The 27,909-nt window shown below is 38.9% G+C and overlaps 1 protein-coding gene across 5 annotated transcripts in view; it reads left to right on the plus strand.

Annotated features, from left to right (window-relative positions):
* Window positions 1–21,657, plus strand: part of ZDBF2 (zinc finger DBF-type containing 2) — a 32,222-nt gene extending 10,565 nt beyond the window's left edge. For 4 of the 5 annotated variants that reach the window (XM_027052647.2, XM_027052651.2, XM_027052645.2 and 1 more), the window contains 2 exons: window positions 2,224–2,351; window positions 9,599–21,657. In XM_027052647.2, the coding sequence (XP_026908448.1) occupies window positions 2,224–2,351; window positions 9,599–16,961 (7,491 nt within the window). In that variant the 3' untranslated portion in view covers window positions 16,962–21,657. The remainder of the gene's footprint in view (window positions 1–2,223; window positions 2,352–9,598) is intronic. The other variant, XM_053215685.1, reaches the window with a different exon arrangement.
* The last annotated feature ends 6,252 nt before the right edge of the window (window positions 21,658–27,909 follow it).

Below are 27,909 nucleotides of genomic sequence, written 5' to 3' on the forward strand. Positions count from 1 at the left end.
ATATTCCACCGAGTGAGCGAGCCAGGCGCCGCTAGAAGAGTTGTTTGTAATGAAAATTAAGCCAGTTCTAAAAATATGTATGCACATGGAAAAGGCTAGGAAAAACCAGGATAATCTTATAGAAGAACAAAGTCAGGAGACTTCGTGTACAAAATTTATTACTAAACTACAATCATTACATTTTTTTTTAACGTTTATTTATTTTTGAGACAGAGAGAGACAGAGCATGAACGGGGGAGGGTCACAGAGAGAGGGAGACACAGAATCTGAAACAGGCTCCAGGCTCTGAGCTGTCAGCACAGAGCCCGACGTGGGGCTCGAACTCACGGACCGCGAGATCATGACCCGAGCCGAAGTCGGACGCTTAACTGACCAAGCCACCCAGGCGCCCCTAAACTACAGTCATTAAGACAGCGATGCAAAGTTAGAAAGACCATGGAAGGAAACCAAAAACTCTAGAAACAGACACATACATGGATATTTGATTTGTGACAAATACGGCCCTAAAGAATGGTGAGGACAGGACTTTCTTCCATAAATGGTACTGAGTCAATTGGATATCCATATGGAGAAGAAATGAAACTCTATTACTAAATCATCCTGGAGACAAATGCCAATTTCAAGTAGATCGTAGATGTACATATTACAGGTAAAAACAACAAGACTTCTAGAAATGAACAGAAAATCTTTATGATTCTGAGTTAGGGAGGGATATCCTAAACTAGTAACAAAAAGCACTGAAAAAGAAAAAAATTGGTAAATGGACTGCAGTGAAGTTAAGAAACAATGGGAGATGATTAAGAAGGTGGAGAGGTATCCTGTAACTATTGCTGGGAAAGCTGTGGATTTACTCTGCATGTGTGTGTGCGCTCACAAAAATAAACTTTATGAACCCTCTGCCCCCAAAAGAAAAAGTGAAAAGATAAGCCATTGAGAGAAGGATGATATTTGAAACACATATAATTGAACAAAGAGTTCATGTTGAGAATAAATAATTTTTACACTTCGTTAAAAAAAAAAAGAACATGCATTTGGAAGACAGGAAGAGACTTGAACAGACACATCATGAAGGAAGATATCCAGGTCACCACTAAAAACGAAAAGCTATCACAAAAATTGCAAAGTAAAGCAACAGTGATAACAACATTAAACCCGTTCTACAGTAGCTAAAATTAAAGAGACAATGGCAAGTGTTGATGAGGAAATGGAGGGATGGAAACCATGACACGTTGCTGATGAGGGTACAGATCGGTATAGCTGCTTTGGAAGACATCAGTGCAGAGCGTGATGTGGGCTTGATCCCGTGGTGAGATCATGACCTGAGCTGAAATCAAGAGCCAGATGCTTAACTGACTGAGCCACCCAGACACCCCAAGAGAGTGATTCAACTCTCTTCTCTTTTTTAATAGATTTTTATTATAAAGATATTTGCTTGGGAAAAATACAAGAATTTATTTATTTATTTTTTATTTAAAAACATTTTTTTTAATGTTTATTATTTGAGAAAGAGCAAACAGGGGGAGGGGCAAAGAGATAGGGAGACACAGAATTGGAAGCAGGCTCCAGGCTCTGAGCTGCCAGCATAGAGCTTGACGCGGGGCTCAAACCCACAGACTGCAAGATCATGACTTGAGCTGAAGCTGGCCACCCAACCAAGCCACCCAGGCGCCCCAAAAAATAAGAATTTATAAGAAAAAATTTAAAATTACCTCTAAGTGTACCTCACAGATGTTAATGATTTTAAAATTTTGGTTTATTTTCTTCCATTAACTTGTCTATACCTTTTAAAACTATAGTTTCAGGTAAAAGCATACATGTGATTTTTGCATCTTCCATTTTTCTTCTAATATGTAACATTCCTCCATGTTACTTAAAATTCTTTGTATTATTTTAGGTAGCTGTACAGTATTACATCTTAGGGTATAATTTAAATATTTTACTGTTAGACATTTTGGAGATTTCCCGTTTTTTGTTGTTAAGCTTGTTTTTGTAAAAATCATCCACATTTAAGATGATTTCCTTAGGACAGATTTAGAGAAATGTAATTATTATATTGAAGGGAAAGGTCCTTGTATGATTTTTAGATGCATATTTTAGAATTGCTCTATAGGATGTTCATGTCAATTTATACTTCTACCAGGAGTATATAAACGAATCCATTTGTGAAACTCACTACTAATGAGTATTACCTGTGTAAAACTATTCAGTTTTTTTTTTTAATAGCATATGTCCAGTGCTCAGCACAGATACTTGACTACACAGAATCGACAGCGGATGGGTACCACTAGTTTGATGGAACGTTTCTTGCAGGATGTACTCCGGCACCACCCATATCATTCTCAAGAAAGCAGGTAAAGTAGCTGAGTGGGACCATATTAGTCCGCAGTTACTGTATGTTACAGTAGATGTTTGTGTTAACTTTCTAGTACTTCTTAAAGTAAATCTTTTAATTAAGGAATATACAGTGAGATTTTTATCTAGTAACTTCTCTTTGCAATTCTTTAAAAATTTTTCCTAGCTTAAATAAGCAATTTCACTGTAAAAGGTATGGACTACACCATACTTTTCTCTAAATAAATGTCTTAGGCCAATAAATAATTCTACATCATTAAGGCATTCTATTAAGGATGCATAGGATTAAGCTGGGGAAAAGGTGGGGGCAAAAATAGCTTTTAATTTTTTGTAACGTGTGTTTACTTTTGAGAGAGAAAGTAAAAGCGAGAGTGAGAGAAACTGAGCACAAGCAGGGGAGGGGCAGAGAGGGAAGGAGATACAGAATCTGAAGCAGGCTCCAGGCTTTGAACTGCCAGCTTAGAGCCTGATGTGGGGCTCGAACCTACGAACCGAACCGTGAGATCATGACCTGAGCCGAAGTTGGATGCTTAACTGACTGAGCCACCCAGGCGACCCAATGCTTACTTTCAAAAGATTAGTAACAGACAACATGGTGACAGTAATGGAAAATAAGGGTGGTCTAAGTAAAAACTAAGTCTGTTCCACATTAATTGAACTATTTGCTAACTCAATAGAAGAGACCTCAAATAGAATTGGCTTTTTAATGATCTGTCAGTATCTTGAGAGCTTGTATCAATTTTGATTGAAATTTTAATAAAAATAAATTTTTTGGTAACATTTAAGAGTTAAAGGAAAACATTGGTAGAAGATTGGACTAAATAGTGTGGTGAGTTTGCAGCTACAGCTGTATGAGAAAGCAAAATAGATTATTAGCACATCTGTGCAGAATTAATTGTTGAGATAGTAACCAGCAGTTTCTAGAAAAAGGGTAAACTTGAATGCTTTGCAGATCACAACCTGGAATTTAGCGAATGATGAAAAGTTTAAATGGGGACATTTTTAAAAAATGTTATTTTTTAGCCGTTGGAAAGATGATCTTGTGGTGAGTATAAATTTCCAGTTTATAGCTTGTATAAGCAGTGCTTCAACACACATATTTGTACATGCAGCTATTTCTGTGGTGTGCATTTCTAGAACTTGAACTTCTGGGCTAAAGTTTCTGGACCTTAAAAAATACATATTTTTTTTTATTATTTAACCTTTCCTTTTGGAGTTATTTCAGGCTTACAAAAAAGTGCAAAACTGGTACAAGGAATTCTTGTATAACTTTCACCTGACTTCTTCAGATGTTAAATCTAAAATAGTCACATCACAGTGATCAAATCCATGGAATTACACCGGTGCTATACTATTTGTAGGCAAAATCTTACTCAGATTTTGTCAGTTGTCTTTCTGATGTCCTTTATTTTGGGACCAGGATTCAGTCCAGGAGCACATATGGCATTTAGTTGTTCCATCTCCTTAGACTCCCTGAATCATGAACAGTTGCTTAGTCTTTTGCTTTCAAGACTTGGACACTGCTGGCCACTTATTTTGTATGATGTCCCTACATTGGGGTATGCCTGACATTTTCTCATGATTAAACTTAGGTTATGCGTGTGGGAGAAGAACAAATTATAGTTGATGTGCCCTTCTCAACGTATCCAGAGACCCATGATGTTGCCATGTCTCATGGCTGGTGATGTTAACTTGGATCACTTAATTTTAAGATGGCTTTTCTACTGTAATGTTCCTGTTTTCCCCATTATAATTAATGACAAGGACTTTGAGACAATGTAAATAAATATCCTGTTTCTCATTGTACTTCCACTCGCTTGTATTAAACATTGATTGATGATTCTTCCCTGAAACAGTTATTACATGTATTAATCAGAATTCTACCTTTATAAAGAAGGGCTTTCTGGTTGTCTCACTTATTTATTGAGTTATCTGTTTATATCATTATAAACTCATGGATATGTCTTTTGTGGGTTTTAATCCTTTACTATTAATTTATTTTGTTGCTCCAGGTGTGTGTGTGTGTGTGTGTGTGTGTGTGTGTGTGTGTGTGTAAATTTAAAAATCTTGAGACACTTCCTAGAAGGCTATGCCAATTTATATGCAATTTATATTATATACATATTCATAGTAGTCTATGAGAAAGCTCATTTCTTATCACTCTTGCCAACACTGGGATTAGCAACTTTTACCCCACTAACATAACAGGCCAAAACCATGTGTCCCTTAATTAGCCTTTATCTACTTACGAATAAAATAGATCATCTCTCTATATATGTTTATTAGCCATATGTTTATTTTATGAATTGTTTGTAGATTTGCCTGTTTTTCTATTGAGTTATTTGTATATTTTGGATTTAGATGCGATATTTATAGATAATAGTCCTTTGTATCTTAAATAGGTTGATTATTTTCTCAAAATCTGTCCAGTGTCTTTCATCTGTGTGTATTGTCTTTTACTGTATAGAAATTAAACATTTTGGCATAATTCGATACAAGGGGACTTTTCCTTTATGGCTTCTTTCATGACTTTTCCTTCATGTCCTTATTTCTACTTTTAAATATTAAAAAAAATTTTTTTTAATGTTTATTTTTGAGAGAGACAGAGATAGAATGCGAGTGGGTTGGGGCAGAGAGAGAGGGAGGCACAGAATCTGAAGCAGGCTCCAGGCTCCGAGCCGTCAGCACGGAGCCTGACGCGGGGCTCAAACTCACAAACCGTGAGATCATGACCTGAGCCGAAGTCGGATGCTCAACTGACTGAGCCACGCAGGCGCCACTACTTTTAAATATTTTTAATCTTCCTGGAATTTGTTTTTATACGTGGTGTGAGGTAGGGCTTATTATTATTATTTTTTATAAACATATATTATCTCCACTGATAAAATGTCACGTTAGGGCCACCTGGCTGGCTCAGTTGGTGGAGCACAGGACTCTTGATCTCCAGTTGTGAGTTCGAACCCCACATTGGGTGTGCAGATTACTTTAAAAACAAAAAAATGTCAACTGTAACATAAGCTAAATTCCTGTATTTTTGTATCTATATATCTGATTTTGAATTCCATTTTCTTACCTTGAGGTTTTTTAATCTCATGTAACATATTACTTATTTTATTTTATTTTATTTTTTTTAATTTTTTTTTTCAACGTTTATTTATTTTTGGGACAGAGAGAGACAGAGCATGAACGGGGAAGGGGCAGAGAGAGAGGGAGACACAGAATCGGAAACAGGCTCCAGGCTCTGGGCCATCAGCCCAGAGCCTGACGCGGGGCTCGAACTCACGGACCGTGAGATCGTGACCTGGCTGAAGTCGGACGCTTAACTGACTGCGCCACCCAGGCGCCCCAACATATTACTTATTTTATAAGCATTCTGAATTACAGAGTTTGTTTTTTAAAGTTTCTTCTCTCTTCCCCTCTTATCTAGACATTGCAGGTTTTTGTATTATTTTAGCCTTCTTGAAAATCAGCTCTTGGTTTGTTTTTGTTTTCTATTTATTGGTTTTTCTTTTTCTTGTTTCCTCAGATTTCCTAGGTGGGGGGGGGGAGTTTGGTTATTTTTTTGTTTTTTTTTAAGTTTTTTTTTTATTATTAAGTTTATTTATTTTGATAGAGAAAGAGCGAGCACAAGCGGGGGAGGGACAGAGAGGAGAGACAGAATCCCAGCGTGGAGCCCTTTGTGGGGCTAGAACTCACAAACCGTGAGATCATGACCTGAGCCAAGATCAAGAGTGAGAGAGGCTTGAACTGTGCCACCCAGGTGTCCTGGTTATTTTTTCTGTCTTCCTGAATTAATTGCTCATTTAATTCATTTGTGTCTACCAAATCCTTTATTAGTGGAAGATTTTAAAGTGTGAGGTTTCCATTTTGATCACATTTCATAGATTTGATACATAGTTTTTAAATTTTATTTATAGATTTCAGAAACGTAGCACAAGAGTTACGTAAAAGGGGTTTTGAATCTTTAACGGTTAGGTTTTTAGAGGGCTTTTTGGTGTAAAATGAGTTTAAAATGAGTAGAAATGTAGATTGTGGTTTAGTTGTTAATTTTAAGCATGTGCAAATACAGTTGTAAATCAAAGCATCTAGATGGTGAACCCTATAACTTTTGGGATTTTGCCTAATTGTTTGATTTTATGATACTGCCTTCCTCTTCTTTGCCAAATGTTACAAGATTAATTTTATTTTCAGATTGTTGTGACAGTCTTTAAGACAAATAAATGGGGATGGTCTTAAGGGGTTCTGAGAAACTAGGGTTAAGTGGCATTTCTCCTGCAGTTTTATTGATGAGAATTCAGAAGTATGAACAGTTTTGGAATTTTTTTGCCCCGTCATATGCTTCTGATATCTGGGTTAACTTTTTAATTTTACAAGTACCAAAAAAATATGTTATTTTAGTGTTAATCATGGTAAATTTTCAGGGGAAAGAAATCATGATATTTATGATATGTTAAAAAAAAGTTGTGGGGCACCTGGCTGGCTCATTCAGTGGAGCATGTGGCTCTTGATCTGGGGGTTGTGCGTTTGAGCCCCACGTTGGTTGTGGAGATTACTTAAAAATAAAAAAGCTTTAAAAAAAAGTTGCATGTGACTGACATGTATATACATTTCTCTTAGATGATTGAGGCATCTCACAAATTGAAAAATATTTAATAAAGGTACCTTTTAGGTGTTAATGTATTTTTAAAAACTTATTTTTAATAGACTACATTTTAGGACAGTTTTAGATCAACAGAACACTTGGGAAGGTAGTACACAGAGTTCCTGTATACCCTCCCCATCTAGTTTCCATGTTACTAACAACTTACACTGGTATGGTACACTTGTTACAATTAATGGACTGGTATTAATACATTAAGTTCTGTAGTTTATTCGGTATTCTTAGTTTTTACCTAATGTCTTTTCCTGTTTCAAGATCCCACCTAGGATAACCATGTTCCATCATGTTGTCATGTCTCCTTAGACTCCTCTTGGCATTTTTAATTTTAATAGACATTGCCAGATTGTTGTTCATAGAGATTAAACTAACCTATACCTCTACTAACAATGTATTAAAGTGCCCCTGTCATGACACCCTTGCCAAAACAATGTGTTGCTATAAACACTGGGGTGCTTGTAGCCCTTTGAATTAGTACTTTTGTATTCTTTGGGTAAGTACCTAGTAGTGCAGTTGCTGGATCCTAGGGTAGTTCTGTTTTTAACTTTCTCCATACTGTTTTCCCAGAGTGGCTGCACCAGTTTGCATTCCCACCAACGGTGCAAGAGAGTTCCCCTTTCTCTGCATCCTCGCCAACACATTTTATTTCTTGTGTTGTTGATTTTAAGCCACTCTGACAGGTGTGAGGTGATATCTCATTGTAGGTTTTTGATTTGTATTTCCCCGATAATAAGTATCTTTTTGTGTGTCTGTTCACCATCTGTAATGTCTTTGGAAAATGTCTGTTCCTGTCTTCTGTCCTTTTTTTTTTTTTTCAATTGGATTGTTTGTTTTTGGTGTGTTGAGTTGTAGAAGTTCTTTATATATTTTGGGTACTAACCCTTTATCAGATATGTCATTTCCAAGTATCTTCTCCCATTTGGTAGGTTGCCTTTTTTTTTTCTCTAACGTTTGGTTATTTTTGAGAAAGAGCGTGCGTGCGCCCACATGAGTGGGGGAGGGGCAGGGGAAGAGAGGGAGACACAGAATCTGAAGCAGGCTCCAGGCTCTGAGCTGTCAGCACAGAGCTCACAAACCTCGAACTCACACACCTTGAGATCATGACCTGAGCTGAAGTCAGACACATAACTGACTGAGCCATTGAGGCACCCCGAGTGGTAGGTTGCCTTTTGGTTTTATTGATTGTTTCCTTCACTGTGTAGGAGCTTTTCTTGGATGAAGTCCCAATAGTTTATTTTTCTGGAAACATACCTAGGAAGAAGTTGCTCTTACTGATGTCAGAGACGTTGTTACTGTCTGTGTTCTCCTTTAGGATTTTAATGGTTTCATATCTTACATTTAGGTCTTTAATCCATTTTGAATTTATTTTTGTGTTTGGAGCATTATCTCCAATAGCCAAGTTACGGAAACAGCCCAAATGTCCATTGACTGATAACTTGGTAAAGAAGATGTGGTATATATATACAACGGAATACTGCTCAGCCACGAAACAGAACAGAATCTTGCCATTTGTAACCATGTGGATAGAGCTAGAGAGTATTATGCTAAGCGAAATAATTCAGTCAGCGAAAGACAGATACTGCATGATTTTACCATATGTGGAATTTAAGAGACAAAACAAACGAGCATAGGGGAAAAAGAGAGGAGAGACACGTCAAGAAACAGACTCTTAACTATAGAGAACGGATGGTTACCAGAGGGGAGGTGAGTGGGAGGATGAGTGAAATAGGTGATGGGGATTAAGGAGGGCACTTGTTGTGATGAGCACTGGGTGATGTATGAAAATTCTTGAATCACTATATGGTACACCTGAAACTAATATATGACACTCTATGTTACCTAACTGGAATTTAAATAAACACTTCAAAAGAAACGACAATGTGTTAAGATTTGTGAATTCACAAACTAACATTTGTGAATGATTACTATTTTCCGGGTCTTTTAAAAAATGCTCTTTACGTAGTAAAAGTAATGTACTCCTCAAAACAATCTCTCGGGGGAAAATAATACTATATTCTTTCTCTAGGAGAAAACTGGAGCCTGAAAGGTGAAGTGACTGATGTTAAACTTTTTACTGTTTACCACTCTGATATATGGCTTTTTTTTTAAGAACAGTTTTTCATGTTTAGGAGCCATCTGTGTTGATTTTATTCTTTTTTAATTAAAAAAAAAGTTTTTTTTAAAGTTTATTTTGAGAGAGAGATTGCAGGTGGGGAAGGGGAAGAGAGAGAGGGAAAGAGAGTCCTGAGCAGGCTCTGTGCTGTCAGTGCAGAACCTGACTTGGGGCTCGAACTCAAGAACTGTGAGATCATGACCTGAGCTGAAACCAGGAGTTGGACACTCAACCAACTGAGCCACCCAGGTGCCCTGCCATTTGTGTTTATTAAGTAGCAATTGGTGGAGCTCCTTCCATCTCCTGCACTGATTTACCTACCTGAAAACACACATAGTGTACAGCCTCATGGGATTGCCTTGATTCTTTGTCCCCTTAACAACTGGGCCCAGGACGCAAAGAAAATAACCTTTATTATGCCTTTACCTTAACATTCTATTAGAATATATTTATGGATTTTTCTCCTTGCTTTCTAGATCAATGCAAAATGAGAGACTTCTTACGAATACTGCATCACCTACCGTGTCACCTACTGCGTCACCCTCTGAAGTGGTTCCTGTTGATGATTGTATTTCTGAAGAAATGACTGATGATGCTGCTGGTGTCAAAGGAGAGAGCTCCCCCAAGGGTTTTGAACCTAGTAAAGAGTTACATTCTAGACCTAGTAAATCTCAGGAATATATACAGGGGGTTTCAGTTAGACCATCAGTTATCCAAAAACTGGAGAAGGGACAGCAGCAGCCCTTGGAGTTTGTTCATAAAATTGGGAGTGGTGTGAAAGAATTTAATCCAGTTGGTATTGGTCAAGCCACAAATAATAGACAGAGCTTAATATGTCCCTCGGTGATTTCTAGTGCTCCTGCTAGTTGTTTACCTGGAAGTTCCTATGACAGACCGGTTACAACTAAAACGATTAGGTCACCAGCAGCAGCCAGTTTGGGTCCAGTCAGAAAATGTGACCCAAACAAAGTTGACAGATACCTTGAACAGCCAGACAGGGGCTCTAGAAATTCTGTGCTATCGTCCATTCTAGAAACTTCTTCAGTTTCATATCAGAAACCTAAAGAATCAGACAGAAAACCTTTGTGTACAAATTCAGATAAATTGATTATACGGGAAGATGTAAAGTCTCAGTGTAAAACTTTGTCAACTGGCGCTAAAGTCCGTGAATTTATGGGTACTGAAGGCTCTTTAAAATCTGAATCTCTTTCCAAATTGGCTGTAAACCAAGCAATCAATGTGAATAAAACTGGTATGCCTTCTAATAAAGGACTCTTTGAAGATGCTGCTGCAAAGCACCGTGAGAAATTCTTTTCAGGTATGGATCAGACCCAAGAGGAAAAGCATTTGGTTTTTAATAAGTCAGCCTTTTTGGAACAGAAGAGCTCAGTGATTTCTGAAACAAAGTTTGCTCGTGGCTGTCTTCAGTCAGCGTGTAATCAACCCGAAGAGGCTGCACAAGACCTTTGGAAGGAAGAGCAAGTTGACCAAGAAGATAAAAACTATGAATCGAGAGCTTCTGAAATGAGTTTTGACTGCAGTTCTTTTCATTCACTGACTGACCAGTCTAAAGTGACGGCCACAGAAGTAAATGTTTCAGAGGAAGTATATGCTGATCTGCAGTGTAAGAACGATAAATCTTATGTTTCTGAAGTAAGTTCTGATGGTGCTGGCTCTCTTCAGTTGGCTACCAACCGGACTCAAGTAATTGTTAAAGGTGTAAGTGCTCAGAAGGCAAAGCCTATTAGCCTGGTTGATGAAAGCTATGAATCTAGTGATTCTGAGATTAATTTTGATTGTGATGCCTTACTTCAATCAGCTGATGACTACCCCCGACAGCCTGCAAAAGAAGGAAACCTTTCTAAGGAGGAACACCTTGACTTGGTTGATAAGAACTATGGATCTAGTAGCTCCGAAATAAGTACTGATTCTGCTTTGCCTCTTCAGTCGCTGGGTGACCAACTCCCAGTGGCTGTCACAGAAGCAAAACTTCAGAAGGTTCACATTGGCTTGGTTGATAAGAACTATGGATCTAGTTGTTCTGAAACAAGTACTGATAATGATGTTTCTCTTCAGTCAGTAGTTGACCATCCCCAACTGGTTGTCAAAGAAAGAAACCTAAAGGATAGGCATGTCTATCTGAAAGATAAGAGCCATACATCCAGTAGTGCTAAAGAACATCTTGATTATGTGGTCTCTCTTGACACAGTGACGGATGAATCTCAGAGGGCTGTTGAAGAAATAAGTCTTCTGGAAGAGAAGAATGAACCTGTGGATATGAACTATGATTCTCATGGTTCTGAAATGAGTTTCCACACAGATGCTCGATTAATGGCTGGCCAATCAGGAGTAATAGTTAAAAAAGTAAACCTTCGAGAAGTACCTGTTGACCTGGAGGATAAGAGTGTTAAGTCTAGCAATTCTGATCAGAGTTTTGATTCTAATGCTTCTCTTTATCAGTCGGTTAGTGATCAGCGTCAAGGGGCTCTGGGTGAAATAAGCCTGAAAGAGTTAAATTTTGATATGGAAGTTAAGAGCTATGGATGCTCCAGTTCTGAGCTGACTTTTGAATCTGATCCCCCTGCTAGGTCAGGTACTGAGCAGTCTGAGATGGACATTGAAGAAATAAGAAAAAGGCACATTAATTTGGAAGATCACTGTGGTTCAAATAGTTCTGGAATAACTTTTGATTCTGATACTGCTTCCCGCTCAGGAGGTGACCAGTCTCAAGTAGCTATTTATGTGGAGGAACCTAGTCCTCTGGAAAATAAGACTCCTAAGTCTTGTGTTTCTGAAGTAACTTTTGACTCTGGCATACCTGTTCAGTCGGGAATGAATCAACCTGGACTAGCTGTTAAAGAAGTAATCGTTCAGAAAGAAGACTATATCCACTTGGGAAGGAAGAATGTGGAACCCAGTGGTTCTGAAATAAGTCTGGATTTTTATGTCCCTCCTCATTCAGTGATTAACTCTCCTGAAATAGCTTTGGAAAAGCTAAATCTTCAAAAGGAAGAGCAGATCTACCTGGAAAGTAAAGTAAATGAACCTAGTGTTTCTGAATTAAGCTTGGATTATATTTTTCATTCAATTACTGGACATTCTAAAGATCCCCTTCCAGAAGTCAACCTTCAGAAAGAAGAGCACATACACTTAGAAAATAAAGGTAACGGACCTGGTATTTCTGAAATCAGTTTGAAACCTGACATGTCTTTTCATTTAGTGACTGATCATCCTAACATAGCTGAACCTGACATGTCTTTTCATTTAGTGACTGATCATCCTAACATAGCTGTGAAAGAAACAAGCCATCAGAAAGAACACATAAACTTACAAGATAAGGAAAGTGAATTAAGTGTTTATGAAACAGGTTTGGATTCTGGTGTCCACCTTCATCAGTCAGTGACTCAGAAGCCTGAAATAGCTGTTAAAGAAATATGGCTTCAAAAAGAAAAGCTTGTTAAATTCAAAAGTAAAAGTGCTAAATTGAGTGGTTCTGAAACAGGTTCTGATGTACCTCATTATTTAGTGCCTGAACCTCAGATAGCTGTCGAAGAAATCAGTGTTCAGAAAGAAGAACATGTTCTAGAAAAGCGTGACAAATACAGTAGCTCTGGAATAATGTTTGATGCTGATGTCCCTCCTCAGTCAATGACTGAAACACCTCACATCGCTGTTTTGAAGGAGGACCGTGTTGACCCGGAAGGTGAAAGTACTGGATCGAGAGGTTTTGCAATAAATTTGGATATCGGTGCCCCTCTTCATTCAGTCATTGGTCAACCTCAGCCAACCCTCTTGAAGGAAAGAAACGTTCTTCTGGAAGATAAAAACAGTGAATCTAGTCATTGTAAGGTAAGGTTTGATTATGGTGACCCTCTTCGGCCATTGACTGGGCAATTTCAGGAAGTGGTTAGGAGAACAACCCTGTGGAAGGAAGAGGATATTGGACTGCAAAATAAAGTGTTTGAAACTAGTGGTTCTAAATTAATCCATGGTTCTGGTGTTTCTCTTCAGCCCGTGGCTGATCAGCCTGAAGTGGCTGTTAAACGAGTAAACCTTGAGAATGAAGGTCATGTGAATGTGGAAGATAAGCACAGCCAATGTAGTGGTTCTGAAATGAGTTTGGATTCTGATTTCTTGGTTCAGTCCATAGTTGATCAACCTCAAATAACTATTTTGGATCAGGACCATATTGAGCTAGAAGAGAAGCACAGTCGGTCTGGTGGTTCTGAAATAAGTTTTGATTCTGAGGATCCTCTTCAGTCAGTGGCTGACCAGGTTAGAAAAACCGTTAAAGAAATAAGCCTTTGGAAGGATGAAGTTGATGTGGAAGATAAGAGGGATGAAGGTGATGTGGAAGATAAGAGGGATGAAGGTGATGTGGAAGATAAGAGGGATGAAGGTGATGTGGAAGATAAGAGGGATGAATCCAAGGGTTTTGAAATTGTGTATGATTCTGATATCCTTTTTCAGTCAGTGGCTGGCCAAACTGAAGAAGTCGTTAAGGAGATCAACCTTTGGAAGGAGCACGTTGACTTGCAAGGGAAGATTGTGGAACCTATTGGTTCTAAAATAAATTTTGATGCTAATGAACCTCTCCAGTCTGTGGCCAATGAAATTCAAGAGGCTATTACAGCAGAAATAAATCTTCTGAGGGAAGGGCATGTCTGTCTGGACGATAAGGGCTATGAACCCAACGATTCTGAAATAATTTATGTTTCAGATATCCCTCTTCAGTCAGTAGTTGAGCAGCCACACATTTTGGAAGGGGAACATGTCAACTTGGAAGATAAGAGCAATGTTTCTTGTCCCGAAATAACTTTTATTTCCGATGATCATCTGCAGTCAGTGGCTGACCAGCTTCAAAAATCTGTTAAAGAAGTAAGTCTTTGGAAGGAAGACCGTATTTACCTGGAAGATAAGAGCTATAAACTTGGTGACTTCGAAGTAAGTTACGATTCTGATGTTCCTGTTCACTTTGTGGCTGATCAGTCTCCTCTGACTGTCAAAGAAATAAACTCGCAAAAGAGGGGTCATACTGACCTAGAAAGTAAGAGCTGTGGACCTAGTGTTTCTGAAATAAAATGTGATTCTGGTGTTCATTTTCAGTTAGAAGTTGACCAGTCTCAAGTGGTGTGCAAAGAAATAGATCTTCCAAAGGAACGGCATCTTGGCATGGAAGTAAAGAGCAGTGAACCTAGTGATTCTGAAATGATGTGTGATTCTGATGTTCCTCTTGAAATAGTGGTTAATGAACTTCAGGTGTCAGTTAAAGAAGCAAATCTTCGGAAGATGCTCTTTGTGGACCTGGTGACCAGTGATAGTGATTGTGAAGTGATTGCTGAGTCTGATATCCCGTTTCAGCCAGTGATTGACTCCCCTCACATGACTGTCAAAGAAGTTGATTGTATAAATACGGAAGATTTTGATCTAGGTGAGTGCTGTGACTCTTGTGATTCCGAAGTAGGATATGTTTGTGAAGCGTCTCCTCCATCAATGACAAATGAACCCAAAGAGACTTTCAAAGTAGTAAACCAGAAGAAAGACTATATTATTCTCCAGGAGTCCAGCTGTGAGTCTTACGGTTCTGAAATAAAATTTCAAATCGATCCCCCAGATAGGTCTGTGACTTACCCATTGCAAGGCTCTGATAAAGAAATGGTGACATTTGTTGACTCAGAAGGTAAGAGTTGTAGACCTCATAGTCCTAAGACACACTTTAAATGGGAAGACAATTCTGAGCCTGTGACTAGCAAACTTCAGAAAGCTGATAAAGGAAGCAACTTTTGTCACAAGAAAGACGAAAATACTGGCCGAAAAGATAAGCACTGTGAATCGAAGGGGTCTGCGGCGACTCGCAAAGCCTCTCCTGGGTCAGCAGGCCGTCAAAGGGCTGGTAAAGGAAACCCGAAGTTAAAACATGCAGATCGAGAAAGTAGGAGCTGCGAACCATGCGGTTCTGGGATGAGTTTTCAGTGTGATCGCTCTCTTCAGTCCGATAGTGGCCAGCCTCAACAAGCTGTTAGTAAAAAGGAAGGATTTAAGAAGAGGTCTGTGGACCTAAAAGGAAAAAAAGGCGATTCCCGTTCAGGCCCTGTTCTCAGGGTTGCTTCTGTAAGGAACCGGGAAAAAGCAAAGGAGGTCATAGAAGACAATCCCGATGAACCAGTTCTCGAAGCCTTGCCTCATGTCCCTCCTTCATTTGTAGGCAAGACATGGTCTCAGATAATGAGAGAAGATGACATGAAAATTAACGCTCTGGTGAAGGAATTCAAGGAAGGTCGTTTCCACTGCTACTTTGATGACGACTGTGAGACCAGGAAAGTAAAAAAAAAAAATTTGAATAAAGGAAAAAAGATTACCTGGGCTGACGTTAGTCAGGACACTGCAGCAATTCAAGTTTTTTCAGATGGTGATGATAATGCAGGTGGCATTTCAGATACTGATGACTTTTCAGTGGCCTTAGATAAACCTAGCCATCATCCTACAGCAAAGAGGCCTTATGAACAATCCTGGCGAGTGGCTTCTCGATGCCAGGCTGTAAAAGTCAGCCATGGAACTCAAACCAATCTCACAAAAGAGTCAGCGACGAAAGCAAGTGGACCAGAGGAAGACTCGCCAACAAGGAAGCGTTTACTTTTACAGAAAGACAGAAAAATGAGAAACAGAGTGCAAATTGGAACACTTGAATTTCCTGAAACATGTACTAAAGTTTTGAAGCCTTTGCAACCCAATGCCTTAGTCTATGTTATTTCTTCAAATATGAAGTTTCAGAATGGTGAATCCTTCAACTTTGCTAAAAAGTACCTTGGTGGCAGAAGTAGTCGAGATGTTAGCATACAGTACAAATATAAGCGGAGGTCCTTTGATTACTATGACCCATTGAATAAGAAAATTGTAACGAATCCTCCAGAATCTGACAGAAATAACTGGCTTCAAATTCACTTGAGCGACCTAAGCTCCAGTTCAGATGAAGATGGTCCTGCAGAAGGCTTTGATCCAACAGGCATTTTGACGCTAAGAGATGAGCTAATGGCCTATCCGGGGGCGCGTATTTCTCCCGAACGTGTGCCAAGACCAGGGACTTCGAGTGCTAGTCAAGTTCCATCGGGAAGTAATTTCCAGTCAACTCCTGTAGGCGGCGATGCTGCCAGAACCTCCCCCAAATCAGCCACACGGAAGATACTGGAAGGTAAAAAGAAGATTCAGAGAAGGAAGATGAAAACTAGCAAGCCAGGTTTCCCCCAGAAGGTTTATAAACCAATTATTCTCCACCAAAAACCCAGAATCGCTTCCGAAAAACCGTCCATTTGGATTCGGACCAAACTAAGTGATATAATTAGGAAGTATATTTCAAAATACTCTGCTTTTTTGCGTCGCAAATATCAGTCCAGGAGCGCCTTTATTCGACTGCATCTTAAGAAAAAATGCGACGTCACTAAGTCGAAGAAGGCGAAGAAACCAGCGAAAATGCCTTTGGGCTCACCGGCTCCCTCGGGGCCGCCGGGGCCGCCGGTTCCCCCGGTTCCCTCGGTTCCCCCGGTTCCCTCGGGGCCGCCGGTTCCCTCGGTTCCTTCGGGGCCGCCGGTTCCGTCCGTGGCGGCTGCTGAGGGGCAGTTGGGAGCAGTCCCTAGCTGTTCTCCCAAGCCACCTGTGCAGAACTCTTGGCCCGCTGCAGGAAGAAAGCGGAGTGGTACTAAAAAACGCCCTAGGAAGAGAAGAAGAAAGCCTTTTAGACCTGTTAAAATATATGCTTTGAGAAGCTTATATTCTCAGGTACCGTACTCTGATAGGATGAGGACTCGGCTGTCAGACAAATCGCCAGCTAATGAGGCCACCTAGAAGCGTTTCCGTTCAGGCTAGCTGAGGATTCGGTACTTCACTTGAAATACATTTTGTGCACATAGCTTTCCCAGCTTTGGTGGAAAAATTAACCTTCAACTATTTTGCTACAGACATTATTTTTCAGAACTTTTGTAATTCATTTAAAATTCGTGTTTAGGGTCCTTTTTTTTTTTTAAAAGATTCAGACTCATCCTTTGTCCATTTGCTGTAGAAGAGCTTCATTTTAATTTATATCCATAATTTAGCAGAGGATACATTTTTTCTCCCTCAAATCCTGTCCCTCTTATTTATTTTTTATGGTTGTATCTCATGTCAGCAGGTTATCATATTGCAAAAATGAATGTGGCAAACATTAAATGCTATCTTATTTTTACTTTTTAAAAATTGGAACAAATGAACATGTACTTACATTCTGTGTGTTTCAGAGTGGCATTGTCAATACCGTATTCTAACTGGATAATTAAGGAGAAACTATAATTATCTCAACTTTTGAATGAAGCTGATTTAAATAATCAGAAACAAAATATAATTTATCTTTTAAAGCATTCAAGAAAATGAGATTCCATGATCTTTAATCGAGTTTTTAAAAACTGCCTAGTGATTTTATATACATAAGCAGAAACTCCTCCTGCTTCATTTAAATTGGATCTGCAAGTCTCTAACTTTCCTTATTTGGACACACGCACATATACAATGTCTGTAGGCTTTTCTTTAGCATTATTAGATCTTAATGGGAAAATGATCTTGCCAGTGTAATCAATGGTTTCTACCACCTTTATTCCCCTCCACCTCAAGTGTTGGTGGTTTATTATGAAAATCTGGGTTATCTTATGGCCTTACCTCTTCAAAATATTTCAGCCACTACCATATCTTTTTTTGTAACAGCTTGAACTGAAACTATTGGTTTGGTAATTTGGGCAGACCATTAATTGTCATTAACAAACTATTTGTAATCTTACTATTTCAAAAGATCTAGTGCAACTGATGACCTACACGGAGGCCAGTTTTTCAAGGGAAAAACTACATATTTGTACATTAGTTTGACTTTCCTTAAACTTGCTATCTGATTTTAATAGTTCAAACAAAAGATGTTAAGCAGTTTGGGTCTGAGATACTCAGAATATGTTTCGATCCTTTATTCAGAGACACTGGTCCAGTTGGTACAGATGCATCCAATTATCCTATTAAGACAAGGATCCTGGATCCTATTCTATCATTAATGTTAAAGGAAACACGAATTTCAACTATATTGTACAAACCATATTTAATTGAAACTAGGTCAGTGTACCATGATTTCAGAGATAAAAATGTGTTACTTTAGAATTAATGAAATATAGTGTAACAGTTGGTGTCTAAATGTAGTTTTATTTCAGGGGCCATTTTTAACCTGTGGGTATGTTATGATGGTGTTCTGTTGTAATTTCTTTACTTCTAAATTTAAAACAGTTATTCTTTTGAAAAAAAAATGGACAAATGTTTATATTTTTAGTTGCAAAGCAACTTCAACCCTGCTTCCTATACAAACCTATTTTAATTCCCTTTCTTAAGACAACATTATGGGCCACTAGTTTAAAATAATCTTCCCGTTTTCATTTGGAAAGCAAACTGTCCTACTGATTAAGAAGTAAACAAGCAGCTAATACGTAAAAATATTCTATTTGTGGGTATTGGTGTCTTTTTTTCCTATAGCTTAGACGCGGTAATTTCCTTAAGTACTACTAGTAGGCATTCTGGATGCTTTTTGCTTAAGTTAAAAAGCAAGAGATCACATGGAAATGATGTACTCCATAACTGTGATGTGTCATATCTATTGTGATTACATCATGCAGAGCGGACAGTTCTCACAATTCAAATGATCAAAAGCAGTTAAAAAATTTTACTACTTTTTTCACATTGGAAACTCTTCTAAATACCATTTTTTTGAGAGAAAAAAGATTTATATTTAAAATTTATACTACTAAAAATATCAAAGTATAATACAGTCCTAATTATTTTTTTTAACATTTTGGAAATATTTATAAGTTCCTGTAATCATTATTTTAGACAAGTTTGAAAACTTGAAACTGTAAAAATTATAATTTAAATTAAATTAGAAATGAATTACTTTCAGAATTTGGTAGGATGTAAGATGTGCCCCTTTGTCAAAATATTTTTGCTTAATTTGCAGATTAGATGAAACAGTTGGATGTTTTTTGTGTATTCAAGAATGCATTAAATTCTTTTAATAGTAAAAAATTAAATTATAACCACAGTGAATATTTTATTATTCTTGTCCTTGTTCAGTATCTTGCATAGATTTTTATTACAATTGTCCCAAGTTATACAGTATGTGGACAATATTGTGTGAAGTGTGTTTTGCATTTGTGCATTTAAATTATTTGTGTAATTAGGGCTCTGAGTGACACTTTTTGGTAAAGAGAAACTATATTTAAATATTCAAGCAAGTATATATTTCCATGTAAAGCTAATGTGAAGACTAATGTATTTTTTATAATGCAGTTTAAAGAGTAAATTTGTTTTCAAAGTTATCAAGATAAAATTTATCAAATATTGAAATTTGTCTCTACTTTCTCCTCATGTTAGGAAGTTTTTCTGGGAACACTTAAGGAATCAGAGAATAACGAAAACAAGTTCATTTTATAAATGGTCTTAGAGATAATAAATAAGAGAATATAAATGTTGATGCTGGTGAGGAAATAGTTTAACCAAAGATATACAGGTATGTTCATGGAGTAGTTATTTCAAAGGATTAAAATGAAACAACTATTTATTTGACTGGTGGCGTAGTGAGTTAGCAACTGTTCACTTTGTATACCTGTATTGAAAGAGTCAATGAACAGGATTGAGTTCAGGAGGCAGTATCTACATCATTATCTGACACCTACTGGGAAGAGAGAACCGTAGCGCCTCCAGTATCACAGCGTATATTACAAAAGACAAGAAAAACATGGAAAAGTGTACGTATGTCACTGAGGTGGGGGCCTTTGGCCTCAATAGTATTGACTGCTGGGTTTTTTGGTCCCAGATTATATTGTTAAGATACAACAACAGCCTACTTTTTGTGATAAAAAATTACTAAAGTAAAAATATGTGATGGATGTCCATATTCAATGAAGGACTTTTATATGGAGAAATAAAATGTGGAACATACTGAAAAATCACGCAATTAGGGAATTAACACATCAAAATGTCAACTTGAGAAAATGAGTGGCTGAGGAAGAGTCTCAACATTTTCTGAAACTTTATTTAGACCCCAAATGTTAGGGAAATAATATAGTAAGTTTCCTTTGTTCTTAGACTTTATATGTATATTTAAAAAGTTTTCCCCAAATATTTTGAACCATTTACTTTGATTAAGAAATAGGTCTAGGGTGAACTATAATTTGTTGCTGAATCTTTAAAGTATGAACTTCTACTTTATTTACGTTTATAATTTATTATATGCATGTTGTTTTTCTTTACATGCATTTTATTTTCTAAGTTTTTAAGCTGGACGTGTGTGTGTGCGCGTGTACATCTTGAGCCCTTACAAGTGCCGGGCACTGTTCTAAGCTTTTAAACTGTATTATCTCATTTGATCTTCAAAGAGCCCTTATGAGTTAGGTACTGTGATTGTCACTAAATAGCTCTATGCCTCAATTTTGGGATTACAAATGAGTTGTTATTTAATGTAATCAAATGGGGATTACAGTCAATCCCCAGTGCCAGGACACCACTAATCTACTGTCTGTATAGTTTAGCCTTTTCTGGACATTTCATATAAATGGCATCATACAATATGTGGTCTTTGTATCTGGCTTCTTTCATTTACTATAGTGTGTTTGAGGGTCATTCATGTTGTAGCATGTATCAGTATTTTGTTCTTTTTTATTGCTGAGTAGTATTTATAATTAGTTTTTAATGAAGCTGGTAACAGAATGCTGGTCTCCTGATAAATATGATAAAAGCTGTTAGGCTTGAGGCTAGCTGTTCCTTTATAACTCTCATACCTGTTACCCTCGATTACCACCCCAATTCCAAGACCAACTGGATATCTGCCTTTTTAAGTGCCCTTATCCCATACTTGAATGCTTTATACTTCCTCTGTCTTTGACTCTAACTCCCTTTACTGCCTATCTTTGCATTCTTCCCACTGTGCTTTGTGACTTCTCACTTTCAGTGTCAACACATTATCCTGTGTTCTCAGTCTTTTCGCAGTGGATTGCTTGAATGTAACCGAACTGAGAATCACATCCAAGGTGCCCGTTATCCTACACGTGCTGTAGAGCCAGGAAATATTGGTGATGGTACTGGTCATTCTTCTTTAAAATTCCTCTCCTATGTGATCCAGTACATACCATCGAAATCAACATTGGTATACCCCTCTTCTTCATAGACCTCACTTGGAATTTCCCGATTGTTCCAAAATGTCCTCTAGAGGTCCAGGATTTGATCCAGGATCACAGACTGTCATGACTGTTGAGTTTCCTTCTGTATGGAGCAGTTCCTCAGCCTTTCTTTGTATTTAATAACTTGACATTTTGAAGTGTGCAAACCAGTTTCTTTGTGGAATGTCCCTCGGTTTGAGTTTGTCTGGTGTTTCTTTATAGTTAATGCTTTTGTGGGGGGGTGGGCAGAAATTCTGTGGACTTCTCAATGTATCATAACCGCAGCCATGTGATGTCAGTTTGAATAAAAGTGGTGATTGAAAATATCCAGTCTTTGTCTTTATCTTAGAGGAGTAACTTTTTAATAATCTGAAACGGGGGCACTCATAGTGGGTAGGTTGAGTTATTAACATATAGTTATACATTTTTTCACAACTGAACTTTGAAGCAGTTGTGACAAAATTTTTTTGTTGTATTTATCATCTAACTCATCATAGGTTAAGATAGTAGCTTATGTGTACACTTAAATGTTACTTAAACCCCTATTATGTGCTCGGTCCTCTCTATTGGGTGCCAAGGATCTAAGCATCAACTACACAAGCCTCTACTTGTTCATGTTCATTAGCTGATACGAGTGAAAGAATTTCAGTAGTGGTAAGTTAGTGAACCTGCGACGTAATCCTTAAACTTTCAAAAGATTGTTAAACCTGTATAGATAACACAGGACATTGCTATTTGGCATGGAAAACTTCCTCAACTTTCTGCACAGAGACCATTTGCAAAGCGTTTCTCATCGTTCTCTGGAAGGATTGCTTTCCTATGTTTGCATTATTATGAATAGTCTCTCCTGTGTTGGTTTGATCCATCAAGGTGAATTGTTTCTATATAGACTCTCTTAGATAGTTGTCTTATCAGGGCACAGAAAAGACTTCTTAAGGATGAGTATACATATATACATTAGATACTTGAGTTATCATCAGCTCTTTTGAACTGGATAAATAGAGGGTTTATTAATTTTTTTGGAGAGTTGTAATTAGGGTCACAGGTAATAAATGATATTATGTTGTCCATTGAGCTGAAACTATTTTACTAGGTGAATGCCCACTTGAAAATATGCTTATTGTCTACCATGATTATTTCACTGTACCAAATGGTGGTCGCCTAGTAACTGGTTCTTACTACAGTCTGACACAGTGACCTTCTTACCTCTAGGATATGTTCAGGTGAGTATTTGAAGTAGCACTGATGGCTCTATAGAGTCAGAGAAACCTCTTGACCCTTAGAAGTGATCATCTTCGCGTTTTCATACTGGGTGTACTACTTGACATTTATAACCCAGCACAGCTACAAGGTTCTTTTTCTTCCTACAGAGAAAGCATCTCAAGCGGAATATAAAAAGTTGCATGACAAAGCGTGACAATCTTTTGAGAACAAATAGTAACCCCATATTGCCCAGCATAATCAGTGGCAATGGCCAGGTAGCATTTGGAGCTAGGACATTTCTACTGTGCTGGATGATCATGTGAAGACGCAGAAGGTGAGGCAGAATAAAAGTGGCAGAATGAAAACAAAGCTAAATTTTAGTATTCCCCATAATGGGGTGGCCCCTTTATTTTTTTTTTCTTCAATATTGGTAATTTATTTTTTTATTGTTTTTTAAATATATGAAATTTATTGTCAAATTGGTTTCCATACAACACCCAGTGCTCATCCCAACAGGTGTGGGGGGTGTCCCCTTTAAAAGTTGATGAAAGCTGGGCTAGTTAAAAAAATTTTTTTAACGTTTATTCATTGTTGAGACACAGAGATGAGCATGAGTGGGGGAGGGGCAGAGAGAGAGGAGGCATAGAATCCGAAGCAGGCTCCAGGCTCTGAGCTGTCAGCACAGAGCCCGACGCGGGGCTTGAACCCACCAGCCGTGAGATCTTGACCTGAGCCGAAGTTGGACGCTTAACTGACTGAGCCACCTAGACGTCGTTGGGCCGTTTTTAATGTGGTTGAATCACCTGATTAAATGACTTAACGCTTAAAACATTTTCAAATTTTATTTTTATTATGTTTTATATACCAGTTTTACTGAAATAGAATTCTTATACCATAGAACTTACCCATTTAGAGTACAATTCAATGGTTTTTAGTATATTCACAGAGTTGTGTAGCTATCACCACAATTTTTTATTTGGTTGGTTAGTTTTGAGAGAGTGTGTGCGCATGTGTGGGGGAGGAGCGGAAAGGGAGGGGGTACAGAGGATCTGAAGCGGCTCTGCGCTGACACCAGAGAGCCTAATATGGGGGCTCGAACTCACGAATTGGGAGATCACAACCTGAGCTGAAGTCAGACACTTAACCGGCTGAGCTACCCGGGTGTTACATCACAATCTATTTTAGAACATTTTCATCAATGAAATCCATGCACACTAGCAGTCAGTAAATTGCATTTGACACTAAAAAGAAGCCCCATGCCAGCTAACAGTTGCCCTCCACTCCCTCAGCCTCCCTTGATCCCAGTCCCTGGCAGTCACTAATCTACTTTCTGACTCTGGATTTGCCTATTCTGGGCTTTTTCTTTTCTTCCTTCCTTCCTTCCTTCCTTCCTTCCTTCCTTCCTTCCTTCCTTCCTTCCTTCCTTCCTTCTTCTCTCTCTCTTTCTTTCAGAGACAAAGAGAGGGTGCAAGTGAGTGAGGGGGAGGGAGAGAGGGAGAGAGAGAGAATCTCACGAGGGGCACAGGGAGAGAGAGGGGGAGAGAGAGAGAAGCGGTCCCAACCTGAAGTGGGACTACCCGATGCAGGACTTGAACTCACAAACCGTGAGATCATGACCTGAGCCTAAGTCAGATGCTTAACCAACTGAGCCACCCAGGCATCTTATTCCGGCCATTTTGTACAAATAGACTCATATAATGTGTGGCCTATTGTGACTGGCTTCTTTCATTTAGCATAATGTTGTTAAGGTTCATCTGTGTTGTAGCAGGAATTGGTACTTCATTTCTTTTTATTGGCAAGTAACATCCCATTGAATGGATACATCACATTTAATTTATGCATTCACTAGTTGATGGATGGAGACCCATCAACATGGGTCTCTACCCTGATTCTTCATGATAGCTTTGGTGTTACCTTCTCCAGGGGGTCTTTCCTGGCTCGCCTCTGTCACATAACTGTGAACAGATCTTTTCTTAGTCTAACACTCAAATATAACGCTGTGAGGGCAGGAATGTGCCTTTCATTTCTGCATTCCTGCAACTTGGCAGCTGGCTCACCTGTCCTGTGCCTTCTGGGCAATTTTTGCATATCTGTATACCATCTATATTGTTTATATTGAGAGATTTGTAAAATAAGGGAGAAATCAAGAATAGTTAATAAACATCCATGTTGCTTCCATCTAGATTACTAACAAAGTGTTAGATTTCCTTCAAGTCACTTTCTGTTTTTTTAAAAAAAGGAATTGAAACTTAAATTTTAATACTTTTTGTTTCCTTTGATCATCAATTTTAGCCATATCCCTTCCTCTCTTCCTTTGCCCTGAGGGACAAATTTTTTTGTTTTTTATTAAAAATTTACTAGTAAATATATTTTTTTTATTTTAGAGAGGGAGAACACGTGAGCAGAACCGGGTGCAGAGGGGCAGAGGGAGAGAGAGAGAGAGAGAGAGAGAGAGAGAGAGAGAGAGAGAGAGAATCCCAACCAGGCCCCACACAGGGCTCCATCTCATGACCCTGGGACCATGACCAGAGTCAAAATCAACAGTCAGATGCTCAACGAACTGAGCCACCCAGGAGCCCCTGGAGGGAGAAATTTTTTAAAGAAAGGTGGCAAGAATATACTAAGTGATTACAGCAGTTGGCTCTCATCCGCGGTTTTGCTTTCCGCAGTTTCAGTATTCCACCCCTCCCCCCCCTTGGTCTGGGAGAGATGAGCCGCCTTCTGGCGAATCAGCAGAAGGTCAATAGTAGCCTAACTCTACTTCACCAGGCTTACGTCATTCACCATTCGGCATCTCATCACGTAGGTGTTTTATCTGACATCAACAGGGAGAGTGAGTACGTTACAATATTTTATTTTTACTTTATTAAAAAATGTTTAATGTTTTATTTTTGACAGAGAGAGACAGAGAGAGACAGAGAGATAGTGAGCGTGGGGGAGGGGCAGAGAGCGAGGGAGACACAGAATCCAAAGCAGGCTCCAGGCTCGGAGCTGCCAGCACGGATATCAACGCGGGGCTCAAATCCACCAACTGTGAGATCATGACCAGACCCCAAGTCAGATGCTTAACCGGCTGAGCCACCCAGGCGCCCCGCAATAAGATATTTTAAAAGAGACCACGTTCACATAACTTTTATCACAGTGTATTGTTATAATCGTTTAATTTTGTTATTAGTTACTGTTGTTAATTTCATACTGTGGCTAATTTATAAATTAAACTTTATGGTAGGTGTGTATATGTAGGAAAAAACATGGTATATATAGAATTCAGTACTATCCATGGTTTTAGGCATCCATGAGAGGTCTTGGAATATATCCCCTGCAGGTAAGGGGGGGCTACTGTATTTCAAAGCAACCATCTCTGGGGCACCTGGGTGGCTCAGTCGGATGAGCGCTGGACTTCGACTTAGGTTTGTGAGTTTGAGCCCCACATTGGGCTGGCTGCTGTCAGGGCGGAGCCTGCGTCAGATCCTCTGTCCCCTTCTCTCTCTGCCCCTCCCCTGCTCACGCTCTCTGTCTCAAAAATAAATAAACTTTGAAAAACAAACAAACAGACAGACAAAGCAACCATCTCTGAAGTCTTTCGAACAAAGCCCACACGGAGGGCACAAGGGATGGGTCCCTGCAGGGCACTTACTCTAATTCAGACGAACATTCCTCTATTTGGAGATAATTTCTTTCAGGTAGAAAATTTATGAAGTTCCTGTGAAATGAAAGATGTCGATGAGGCTTATTTTGAAGAAAAATGGCCACTTCATTTTAGGCGTTAATCAAGGATGACTAACTTCTTTTCAGATACTGTTCATTATAACTGCTTCCAAATGATGCGGCTTAAGTTATGTAAATTTAAACTCTCAGGAATAGGTAGATTCTTTTTTCTACGTCCTTTTCAGTCACGAAGCGGCTAATTTCACCTGCCGTGGGTGAGACTATGGGCAGAAATTCCTTTTAGTTATGTGCCGGTATATTGTGGCAACAGATCTTTTATTTAGCAAGGTAAGTCCTTAAAGTGCTTTTAGTACAGATTCTGTGACTTAAATTGTGCTAAGGAATAATCATGAAGTCTGATATTCTTCCTCAACCCCTGTCCAATGGAAAAGCGGATTTAGTCTTCCATATGTGACCTTTCTCTTGGACATAGAGAATGGTTTACACTATATAGTCCTTAAGGCTCAGTATTCATGCCAAAGTAATTTTCTTTTCCTTCTGAACCACAAAAACTGGAAATTGTTCAGGAAATATGTGCTTGAGGTACAAGGGCATGATGAACACTGGAGGCACTGAGAGCTCATCTTGGGCATGGGAAGCGGGACGAGAGTCCACACTGCCTGTGAATCACCCCAGCCTTTGAATGACCCTGTAGTCAGGGAGAATAACACAGTAGGCTTGGCATCATCTTTGCCCCCTCACCTCTTTCTTGGCCACCACATCCTAACACAGAGTTACATTAAATATTTACTTACAGTTTCTCCCACATTGATCATCGCCACTCCTGTGGCCACCAACCTAGTCTTGAACTTCTTTGTCTTACGCCTAATTTATTCTAATGGAGGCCGGGGCCTCTGGAGTGATGGAGTGAAGACCTCTGTGAATCTTCCCTTCCATAAAAACAATGAAAATACTGAGAAAGTTTGTCAAAATCAGCCTTTTCAGAACTCTGCACATTAAGCAAAAATCTTTCAATAAGATGCGGAATGTTTATTCAGGAAGAAAAACTGCCGCATCTCCGGAGGAACAGTGGGTTGTGGCATTTCCACCTGTTCTGCTCCCATTACCCTTTCCCCAGCTCCACTGTAGTTGTGTAAACCAGCAGCCTTACAGCTATCGGAGGGGGCAGACTGTGTCTTGAGATCCTCAAAAAGTCCTAGCTCCAGAACATTAACCCTATTTGACCCGTCTTGCAGCTCCCTGGAAAAACCCTTTGAGGGGAGTTGCTTTGTAGTCCTGTTTTTGTTTTTGTTTTTTTTTTTTTTTTGGTCCAGAAAAGCTCCTTCCTCAGGGCCCTTGTTGCAGACAACCAGTGGCAATTGTTTAACATCGCAGCTGTGATACCAATTGGGGCAAACAAGAGTCTGGCCAAAACTTACAAGGCAGATCTGGGGAACAAGGTGTCCGTTTGAAAAGCTCTGATACATTCCCGGGGCTCTAAAAGGTCCTACAAATGTGCAAGTCTGTGTGCATGCCTGGAAAAGACCCGTGAGGGCACCCACCTCTGGCTGGCTGGAGGCCCTGGGCAAGCAGAAAGTGACGCGTAAGGCGGAATTAGAAACCGCCTGAGTGTGGAGGTCATGCCCCAACATACCTACATACAGAGCTTCTCACGAAAGGTTGCAATTCTTATTGCTTTAAGGCATTTCAGGAAACCTCTGACCAAT

Source organism: Acinonyx jubatus, chromosome C1, assembly GCF_027475565.1.
Source record: "Acinonyx jubatus isolate Ajub_Pintada_27869175 chromosome C1, VMU_Ajub_asm_v1.0, whole genome shotgun sequence".
Classification (NCBI taxonomy): domain Eukaryota; kingdom Metazoa; phylum Chordata; class Mammalia; order Carnivora; family Felidae; genus Acinonyx; species Acinonyx jubatus.